Raw genomic sequence first — 11,574 nt, 5'->3', positions numbered from 1 at the left:
GAGATTTTGTTTTTTAGATACATCAACAATTTGTTTCATTGCTGGTTGAAAATACATCATTTTGGAGGAAAACGGGGTGGTGGTGGTGCACATACAAATACTCTCTCATACAAAAGCACACTAATACCTGTGAACCTGAATAATAAAAAAAAAACCCTGAAATCCATGGCAACTAAAGTGAAAAGTCTCAAATGGGTTTTAAAAAAGAGGAAAATAATTCCATTAATAATAGGCCCTTTTGTTCTCTCTTGTTCACCGAAATAATTACTGAAAGGAAACTGTTAACTGGGGGGAGGTGTTTGGGGAAGGAGGGAGTAAATAAATGGGATTTTGGAACTTCCACAGGTTGGCACGGGCTGCAACAGCTGCTTTGAAGGCACTCTACGCACACAGGGGCGCTGTTCACCCTGTGCCACATTTTAGTAACTCTTTGTACTTTAGGGATCTTTAAGAACACCCCTCCTCAAATTGAATAAGGCATGTTATTACTTTGCCTGCCCTGTCTGTCCCCAACCATTCCACAAAGTACACACAACTTAAAAACTGTGCAAGTCTGTTAGTGTTTTCATAGCTGATTTTTTTCTTTTCTTTTTTTCTTTAAAAAAAAACCCAACACAAATAAATGCTCTTCATTCCTTCCCTTTCAATACAACAAGTAAACAAAATAGATTTCACAAGTAATCAGCAGACATTTCTGTGGCACCTCATGCGCTGTATTGGCATCAGTATTATTAAAAGTCCCAGGCAGTACTTGTGCAACACTTCTTCGGACGAGATAAGCATGGTAACAAATATTCCAACTTTGCATAGAAATCCTCAAAATCAAAAATTGCCTAGTCACTAGCTAATTTCAGGCTGACAAGTGTGAAAGATTTGAACTTCCTCCACATGTACTTCCTTCCTTTGATGCTTCCTTTAGGTTCTTATAGGTGTGTCTCTGTGTGTTTAATCTTCCAGTTATAAAGCAATTCTTAATTCCCTCCCTCTGTCCCTGCTGCAAACAACACAGGAACTTTTCCTACTGGTTTATCAATGGCCAATACAATCCTCCCAACTGAGGCAAGTACAAGAAATAAGCAACAATCAAACCGCTGGCATTTACATGCGGAAAGCGCCACATTTCCAAGGAGAGATAATTTTTTTTTTTTCTGGAGTTTTTCTTTTCCTTGGGAGGGATCAGATGTTAACGAGACACAATGCGTACTCATGACACCGGCAAACCACCCGCAGCAGCATGAGTATAAACTATAACCTGGAAGGGATCCGGTTGTTAATGCAAAATTTGTTTCAAAGGCTTGGGATTTTCACAGAATGACAACACTGCTGCTCCAGCTGCCGCCACCTTTTTTCTTGTGGTGCTCGTTGGCTGTAAACCTTTTTTTTTTAAATTTCAAAATGTAAAGAAAAGGAAATAATAATAATTAAAAAAAACACCACATAAAGCAGCGCGCCGCTGTGCTCTTCCCCCACCCTCGGTTTTTCCCCCTCCTTCTTCTTTTCAGAGGATAACACAGGAAGAGCAGCACTGATCGTCCCCGTTGGGTTGGGAAGCGTAGTTCATTTGCCGGACGATCTCGGCAAAGAGCTCGTCCACCGAGGCTTTGTTTTTGGCTGAAGTTTCCATAAAGGGGCAGTTCCACTCCTCGGCCAGCGCTTTGCCTTCCCCGAACGAGACCTCCCGCTCGCCTTCCAGGTCCACCTTGTTGCCCACCAGGATCATGGGCACCTTCTCGTACCTCTTGACCCGAATGATCTGATCCCTCATGGGCTTGATGTCCTGAAAGCTCTGCTGGTTGACCAGGCTGTACACCAGGATGAAACCCTGCCCGTTCTTGATATACAAGTCCCGCATGGAGGCGAACTGCTCCGTGCCGGCCGTGTCCAGGATCTCCAGTACCGACGGCGAGGAATCCACCTCGATCTCCTTGCGATAAAAGTCCTCGATGGTAGGGTCGTACTTCTCGATGAAGGAGCCCGTCACAAACTGGACGGTGAGAGCGGATTTGCCCACCCCGCCAGAGCCAAGCACGACCACTTTGTATTCTCGCATGGCTCTTTCACGCACACCCAGGGCGGGCGGGCTGAGCGCGGCTGGCTTCCTTCGCCGGGCTCCTATTCTTCTCCCCTCCCACCCTCAGAAAGGAAGGGGAGAAAAAAAAGAGAGAGAGAGAGACAAGGCGAGAGGAAGGAGGGGAGGGAGGGAGCGAAGAAGAAGCCGTCCCCCGACGGAAAGGAGGCTTCCTTTCTTTGCTGTAGCTGAGGCGGAGAAAAGCACTCGGGAAGCGGCACAGCGACGGCAGGAGCTGAGGCGACGAGCAAAAACAGGAGAGGCGGCTAGTATCGGGGCAAGAGAAGTCTCTTCTCGCCTCTCCCTGCGCCCTAGCGCCCAGGCGGAATGAAACGAGTCGCGACGGGAGCTTGGGAGACGTTTTCGCCCGGCAAAACCTGCGCCTCAACAGCTCGAGGAGGAGGAGAAGGAGGAGGAGGAGGAGCAGGAGGGGGAGGAAGGGAAGCGGTGACGGCGGCGGCTGCTGCTGCTGTTGCTGCTCAGGGTGGCGTGGAGGCGGCGCGCGCTAGTTCCGATCGCGTCCCGGCAGCGAGCTGAGCGCCTCAGCCAGGCGCGCGCCGCCCCAGCCCCGCTTGCGGCGCCGCCTGCCATTCCTTTCTCACTTGCGCCCAGCCGGGTTCAGGGGTCTTGCTAAACCACCCGCTTTTTCCCCCTTCCTCCGCCGACCCCATTAGGCACGAGGACGCACCCCTTTCCCCACCTGAAAGGGAGGCGGAGAGGAGGAGGAGGAGGAGGAGGAAAGAACACTCCACGCCCCACCTCACCCCTCTTGCCTGCCGCCCTTCTGGCTGGCATTGGCTGCCGTTCCGTGCTCGTCAACCGGCCGCGGCTCATTGGCCGAGAGAGGGAGCTTCCTCGTGGATTGGCTGGGAGGGAAATGGACTGTCGAGCGAGCAGCTGTTTCTTTCTTTCTTTCTGGCTGCTTGTGCCGTTTCTCCCCCTCCCCCTCTGTTCTTGTAAAGGCGAGAAGTTTTGGCGGACGGTTTAGAAAAAGGAGTGGAACAGCGCAGCTCGTTCTTCCTAAAATTTATCCTCGGAAAACCAGTTCCGGAAGACGAGCTTGAAAGAACCCTCGTAAAGAGCCAAGGGTGAAACTTACTGCCTACTCACAAAGCGCCAGTCTAAAGTCTGACTCGGCGTGATGATAACGCAGGAAGCGAGTTAGCACAGTAAACCGTCTTTCGGTTGTTCAAACAGCCGTAGAGTTGAAATGATGATGAGCAAGTGAAACCTGATTTGGTTTGTGCCTTTAATGCACTGTTGCCTGGGTTAGTCCATGCAATTTTCTTGGCAAGGTTACAGAAGTGGTTTGCCTTTGCCTGCCTCGTAGGGCTGAGAGAAAGTGACTGGCCCAAAGTCATCCAGCTGGCTTTGTGCCTAAGATAGCACTAGAACTTGGTCTCCCAGTTTCTAGTCTGGTGCCTTAAGGACTACACCAAACTGGTTCTTCACTTGAATTTAGAAAAGCTGAATAAATCTCTACCCAATCTACTCACGTCATAAGAAAGCACCTGCTTCAGGCCAGTCTAGTTCAGCGCTGTGTGTCATACATGCTCAGATGTACCTAAGAAACTCCTCTGGAGGACATGAAAGTATAGTGCTGTTCCCCGGTGTAGGAAATCTGTGCGTGCATACACACACACACACACATGCACGCGCGCACACACACACAAAGGTTTTCCTAGGATGACATTATTCACTTCTCTCTGCTACCAGAAAAACACTTCAGGCAGTCCCTCCAACAGTTAAATTTTATGAATGAGATACTTTTGTATCTATTGTGAAAACTGGAGCATTCCATTCAGTATCCATTTACAAAAATCCAGGCCAGTCTATTGACAAACAAAACACCTTCAGCCACAGCTCCCCCAGTCTGGAGCTGATGGGATTAAGACTTTACATCCCCCCCACCCAAATTCTAAGGACAGGATATGATCTTTAGGACATAATAGGATTAACCCACCACCATTCAAACAGTAAAACTTTTGTAATATGTGTTGTTGTTTTTTATGTTGTACTCCGCCCTGAGTCCTTTGGGAGAAGGGCGGCATATAAATCCAATAAACAAACAAACAAACAGTAAATGACACAAGGCTCACTACATCGCACAACACCGTGGAGCATCTCAATCACAAAAGCCCAGAATCCTCTAAAAATCCATCTACTCATCCAGTCAATGAGTCAACCATCTCAGGAAGATGCTGCTACTGTCACTGAAGTTTCTATAAAACCAAATAAACAGAGACTTTTCCTTGTAGCCAGCCTCTATTTTATTTCCAGCGGTTTTTTTTGGAACCAGAATGGATTGTTCTTCCTACAACGGTTTCTTCACAGCATCTGGTTTTTAGAACATGCTGCATTTGGAGGCTTTTGCATTCAACAAATATGTTGGTTTTCAATCAATCCCAGCTCACTGTGTCATAATTTGACATGTGAAAGACACTAATTGAGGAAGGTTGATGCATATATTTACAATCTGCATGACCAAAACAGGATAAGCATAAAGGTGGCTACATACAATAGGATGATCCCAGGGTCTGTTAAGATTTAGGCATCAATGTGATAGAAAGAAAGGCACTATATAATTAAACAGAACACACTACTTGAGAATTCTGGCAGAATAACATATTTTATTGTGTTCTTGTAGCACAATTTATTTAACGGTGTAGTTGAGCAACTAAATGATGTGTTTCTATTAAACGGGCTTGCAAATTAAATTATACTCTAAGTTAATTTTTTCCATGTTTGTGAAGCAAACTTGAAAACACACTGCGAGTTTTGAAATTATGATTTCCAGTTAATCTGTAAATACCTAATACATTGGTCGATATAGCAAACAGAGATCCTTTAAACTAATCTGAAAATCCCCAGATGGAATTTCTTTCTGAAACTTTCAGTTTAAAATAGCCACATTAAGTAGGGTGAGGAGAAAAGAAAAGAAAAAGAAAAACAATCCCAACCACGAGGCAGGAATTTTGCTAGGAATTCCATGAACAAAGTCAAGAGTAGAAAAAAACATCTTGGTCGTTTTGAATACTGAAAGTAGGGAGATGATTCAAAAAGAGCAATGCCTCCTTCACAGGCATTCAGATGAGTGGCTATTGGCATTTTACATGGATTACTAAATGCATTGCATCTGCTATGATGCACATCTCCAGATCAGGCTGGAGTTAATTAGGATTGTAAAACTCCTTCGGTCCAACTTTATAATCCGTCTTTATGCAACAAGGCCCTGCTTCTAAATGCATCAAAACTCAAGTGTCAAATTAGCCACTTCATTAGGCTTAAAGATGTATGGGTTCAGGTATCCTCGACTTTCAACTACAATTGGGAAAAGAATTTTCATTGCTAAATGCAGTTGTTAAATGAATCATGCCTGATTTTATTATCTTTTTTGCTATGCAAGTGGTGAATTCAATGGTCTTTAAGCAAATCCAAGCCAAATCTTTAAGCTTCCCCTATTGCTTTTGCTTTTCAGAAGCCGGCTGAGAAGATTACAAATGGCGATCACGTGACCACCAGGCTTCTGCTACCATCATGAAAACATGCCAGTTGCCAAGCACCCAAATGAAAGTGGGGATGCTGTGATGGTCGTAAGTGTGAGAAATGGGTGTAAGTCACTTTTTTCAGTGCCCTTGTCATTTCAAATGGTCACCAAATGAATGGCAAGTCGAGGGCAGGAAACATTTTTGTTGAAGCATAATGAAATGGTCTAACCTCAGGGTGTCAAACTCATAGCCCACAGCCCGGATGCATCATGTGCTGGCCCCATTTTAACCAAGGGAAAAAAGTTGTGATAAGTCACGTGTGTCAGGCCTGCAGTCATACTCCTTTTAGGATCTTTGGCCTGCCACATTCTCTATTATTTTACTATGCTGTTTCATTAGTGGGGTAATTGGGAGGAGGGAATAGTAAGGAGTAGAATGTATTGTTGTAAAAAAAGACACATTCCTTTCTAGAAACCTCAGGTCATTCTTTGTCTCTGCACCTCTGCACCTGGCCGGAAGTGGATGGGTGGAGATGCCAGCGTGGCAATGGAAGATTGGACCATGTGATGGACTTGTGGGTAAGGGGGCAAGATCATGAACTTTCAACTGGGTGGAAAACCCAGGAAGCTTTCAGATTCGGGTTTTCCACAGATGTGCCAACATGTCTCTCTTAATAAATTGGAACTTAGAGAAATATTTTGCCTTGGACTCTGATTTAATTTTGGATGATATTTGGAACGCTGACAACGTGACGACAACGTGACGCCACGGGTTTCACACCCCTGGTCTACTTTGATGCTTCAACAGAGACACAATGGTGCAAGAGCTATCATTTCTGTGTTGCAGTGCCATTTTGTTACAGTAATCAATATTGAAAAGCAGCAATGCCATTTTGTTACAGCAATCAATCTATGAAGCATCAATTACAAGCAGTTCTTGCCATTTTTGTTCTGATTATTACAGTAACTGTAATTCCTATACTTAAGTTAACTTAATGGTTAAGAAGCAATTGACTTTTATATTTCTATGCTGAAGATTATCTGAAAAGATAGGGAAGCGAGCAGTCACCCAAACTAAGGGCTATTTCTCCAAGTTAAGGGGAAAGTTATAGCTTAAAGGGCAGTTTTGAGAAATAAACAATTTAACTGATTCACATTATTGACTCAGCCACGAACCCTGCTGAGATTGCCATATTTTGATAAGCTGTTTGTGGTCCATTTGATTTTGTCTTAGCTTGTTGTGTAACGCTGGCCATTGTACTTTAAAAAATGTGCTTCATACCTCACATATCAATTTAGTGGTGGCTTCTTTAGCAAGCCAAGAGTTACTGCAATTAGCCCAACCAAAATGTGTAACTTGAAAGGAATGTTGGATTACAAATTGTTGTTGTATTTTGAGATTTGAATTAAATTGATATTGCCAAAAATGTATTTTTTCTATCATAAAATAAAATGACATGACCATACAATTAATCACTACTCTATCCAAATGTTCACTCTTTCTTCTGTGCTTTTTCTTTGTACTGCACTGCTTGTCATAATAATCTAAACTTAATGACATGTGATAAACATCTTCTCCAAAATGCTGAACAAAAATATTCTGCATTTTTACCTTTTATCTGAAAATCAGAGTTCATTTTTTACCCCACCAAAATAACTTTCAGTTCCTGAAAATGTATTAATTTAGTACAGAGGTTAATGATCTACAGACTCTATAGCCTTAAATCAATTTAAGAAAAGCTCTTTTCCATTCAACTGCATTCTAACTGGTGAATCATTTTAGTCCAACATGGGACAACTGCCACATGATATTATTTTCAATTTTGTCTTTGTTAATGATAACCAGACTGGCTGTGATTTGAATTATAAGGAACCCTGGCTGTTTGCCATAGTCATAGTCAAGCCATTTTATTGTTGCTTGTTTTGTCACTCGAGCATTGCTTTAAGAGGAAAAAAAAGTTGCAATTTCCAACCTTTGCTCTTTCGGTACAATAGTCTACTATTACAAATGTTTCAATTCTTTCGATTCACAAAACACTTTATGCAAATGTAAAACTTCCACTGAATAAACAGTGTTGGCTAGAAAAACAATTATCACAAGCTGCACCTCCTTCCCTGTGATGGATTCTCTTCTTGTACCATTCACATCAGTATAGTGATCAGTGCCTGGCTGCTAATGAAGGAAGAATAATGCATTATGTTTGAAAACCACTATTCTGACAACATTGTATAGGCTTTCATAGAAAGGCAAGCCTGCTGATTACAAACACTCCTTCTCTGCCTTAACAGCTGAAAATGCACCACAGAGCACTAGCTGATGGCTTTAGTTAATGTGCTCTTGTATACAATGAGAGGGGAAGTTCCTGGAAATCTTGAATGTGGTTCCAGATGCCTTCAAAAACCATTAAAAAGTTATCTTCAAGTCAAGCTTAGTTTCTTCCTGGTGAATCCTTGTAGATTTCTTTGAGGCAATGTGGAAACAGTTTGCAACTTTTTTCTTCTAGGTCTTCCTCATCCTCCCATTTTCTCAGTCCTTGAGGCCTTGGTATTTTCTTGTCTTCTATCCAAGAACTCTGCTGAGATAAAAATTATTACCACATTTTTTAGTATGACAAAAGAAGAAAATAATTCAATACACCACTAATGAATAATAGCATATTATAGTATTTTATTAAGCATAAATGCAATTATTTTTTTTAATTTTTGGTCTTAAGATATTGAATTATAGTCAAGAAAAGCCAAGTTCAAGCCCACCTGAGCTATGGCAGATCAGTAGGTAACCTTCGGGTTATGTATCTTGCATAAGGTGACCAGATTTTCAGATTGGTAAAGAGGGACACCTTTGAGCCGAGGTGGCGCAGTGGTTAAAATGCAGCACTGCAGGCTACTTCAGCTGACTGCAGTTCTGCAGTTCAGCTGTTCAAATCTCACCGGCTCAGGGTTGACTCAGCCTTCCATCCTTCCGAGGTGGGTAAAATGAGGACACGGATTGTTGTTGGGGGCAATATGCTGACTCTGTAAGCTGCTTAGAGAGGGCTGAAAGCCCTATGAAGCGGTATATAAGTCTAACTGCTATTGCTATATTGCTATTTGACCCAGGGGCGGGCTGATTAAAAATTTTATACAGAGCAACAAAAATTTTCATACAACGCAAAAATAGCATTGTAATATTTTTTTTTATTTCAACATAACTACAATTTACAAATATAAATTGTAACTGTTGCCAAACATCAAAATTTTGATCACGTGACCATGAAGATGCTGCAATGGTCGCTAAGTGTGAAAATGGTCGCTAAGTGTGAAAAATGGTTATCAGTCACTTTTTTCAATGCCATTGTAACTTTGGTCACTATACAACCTTTCTTGCCACAGTTCTTAAGTGAATAACTGCAGCTGATAAGTTACTAACATAAGTGAATCTGGTTTCCCCATCTGACTTTGTCAAAAGGTCACAAAAGGCGATTACATGACCCCAGGACACTGAAACCATCATAAATACGAATCTGTTGCCAAACATCAAAATTTTGATCTCGTGACCGAGGATGCTGCAACGTTCACTAAGTGTGAAAATGGTCGCTAAGTGTGAAAAATGGTCATCAGTCACTTTTTTCAATGCCATTGTAACTTTGGTCACTATACCATCTTTCTTGCCACAGTTCTTAAGTGAATAACTGCAGCTGGTATTTTGTATTTTGGATAGAATCTTTTTTTAAATAGTCTAAGACAATTTAAAAAAAGAATCCACACAGAATAAAACTATTTTAAAAAATCCTATGCACAATAAATAAAATATTACTTTAAAATACATTTTTTTAAAAAGAAAAAAACCCAGCTCACTTACCAGCAGGCAGGCACTCCAAATCAATCCAGAATGATGTAGATGTTAATACAAAGAACTGAGCAAATTAAAATGGTGAAATTAGTCCCAGGGAAATATTTTTCAAAGAAACCTTGCCACACGAGCTGACCTCCAACCTCCGTGCCCCTCCCCTCCGGGAAATCCAGGAAGGAACAGTCACTATTTCTCTAGCCAAAGTATTTCCTGGAGCTCTATGGTACTGGGTCATCTTTTCTTATAAAAGTAGGTTAAAGGGGTGGGTGGGTGGGTGGGTTCCGTTTTCTTGCTTTAACGTTTTAATATCTTCAATGAAAGTACTGAGACATAGAGAGAGGTTAGACACAGTGTCTTTTGTCTTGCCCCAGTTAGGATTTCTTAAGCAAGTCCACTGGACTTTCAACATGAAGCCAGAAAATTGGGACTTTTTAAAAACGCTGCGGGGCACGGGACAAATTGTTAGAAATCGTGATTGTCCTGCCAAAATTGGGACGTATGGTCACCTTAATCTTGCAGCATTTTTATTGTGGGCAGAATTAGTCAAGAGATGCTACTCCCTTGAAGTCTTTGAGAAAAGTCGAGACAGGCATTTAAGAACTGCTATGCCTTTTGACCACTGAAATACAAGATTATCTCTTCAGAGTAAACACAAAAGTGTAAGTTACGAATCCACCCTGAAAAAACCCTCATCAACGCTCTGCCTCCCCCCCCCCAAAAAAAAACAGAAGTCAAGTCCTTTTTCATCTCCATGAGGCATTTCTGTCCAAATATTACCAATTCAGATATTTAGCATCTTTGGTGATTATCAGTTTGTTACTGAGCCATCACTGGGCAAGATTACTTTGCTGGATAACATAAGTATAAATGAATTACATAAGATACATAAGTATGTAATATGAGATAAACTATTTATTGACAAGCAGATTTCTAGTGAAATAGCATGTGACAGATGGCTCAAGGTACCTCTAATAGACTGAGAGCAATTTAGTGTAATAGTAATACTTTAGAATAACAACAACAACAACAACAACAACAAAAACAACAACTCCGCCGTTGCTGGTCCCAAGCCCGGATGAAAAAGGAGGAAGGTTGGGGTCAGGTTGGCAACCTGGCCCCATAAAAAAAAACCCCAACCCATACAATATGGTGAAAGAAACAAATAAAATTTTTATACCGCATCGGTTGTCGCGCGGGTTAACAAGGGCCAAGGCGGATGTTGGGGTCCCTGGACATCTGTCGACAAGTGGGCTACAAGTGGATCAGCCAACAAAACGACAAAAATATAGTGCAGATGAAAACTGTGCCATAATGGCCTGTTAATACATCTCAGAGCCAGAAAAAAGAGGTTATTTAAAGTGAATGTATGAATTATGGAAACAACAATATCCAGATTCAAATGTTAGTGAACAACGACTAGCAGATTAAAGGCGATTTATTATACGGAATAAAGTGTTTAGTGAAGTTGAACTTGAGGAAATTCAAGCAAATTGCAAAACCAAAAAAACAATATCACAAGCGGAAATAACTAAAGACATTATAGTAGAACTCCCAGAAGAAGTTCTCGGGGAGGAAATAACACCACCACCACTAGAACCAGTTATCACTGAACCAACTGATGAACTAACTCAGAAAAAAAGAATTAGAGGATAAGATCATGGAGCATTTTCTGCTTAATGAGGAAAGGCAACATTTACCATCACTAAAAACTGTGCCCAAGAAAATTTTGGCCCCTATCATGAAAATGGTTAATGCAGTGTTTTCAACAATTGAATCAGAATCCATTTTGGAAATGAACCAGTTAATGTACAGCACAGCTGTAATAGTCACTAATGAACTAGGCATTAAAATCAAAGTACCTAGTCACACAACAGAAAAAGCATCAAAGCCAAAGTGGAAAATCCGATTAGAACAAAAAGTCAAAAAGTTAAGGGCAGATGCTAGTAACTTAAAGAACATACATGAGCAACGGCTTAAAACCAACAAAATCATAGATCAGCTAATCAGGAGATATAGATTGGATACAAGAAACATCAATGAAGCTGTAGTGATTGTAAAACAGCAGATAACAGCAACAGCTAGAAAAAGTGAAAGATATGAGGCACGAATCATCCAATATAAACAAAATCAGCAATTTCGATCAAAGTCTTAATGTGAATGGTGACACCAAAAGTGAAAAACCAGAAA

General features: G+C 41.6%; 1 protein-coding gene across 1 annotated transcript; it reads right to left on the bottom strand.

Moving 5' to 3' along the window:
* Positions 1–488: 488 nt before the first annotated feature.
* On the bottom strand, positions 489–3,395 carry RAP2B (RAP2B, member of RAS oncogene family). The gene has a single exon (XM_032225551.1). The coding sequence runs from the start codon at positions 2,048–2,050 to the stop codon at positions 1,499–1,501; it is 552 nt and encodes a 183-aa protein (XP_032081442.1). The 5' UTR covers positions 2,051–3,395; the 3' UTR covers positions 489–1,498.
* Between the last annotated feature and the right edge of the window lie 8,179 nt (positions 3,396–11,574).

The sequence above is a fragment of the Thamnophis elegans genome, chromosome 10 (assembly GCF_009769535.1).
Source record: "Thamnophis elegans isolate rThaEle1 chromosome 10, rThaEle1.pri, whole genome shotgun sequence".
Lineage (NCBI taxonomy): Eukaryota > Metazoa > Chordata > Lepidosauria > Squamata > Colubridae > Thamnophis > Thamnophis elegans.
This window is presented reverse-complemented; position numbering and strand designations above follow the sequence as displayed.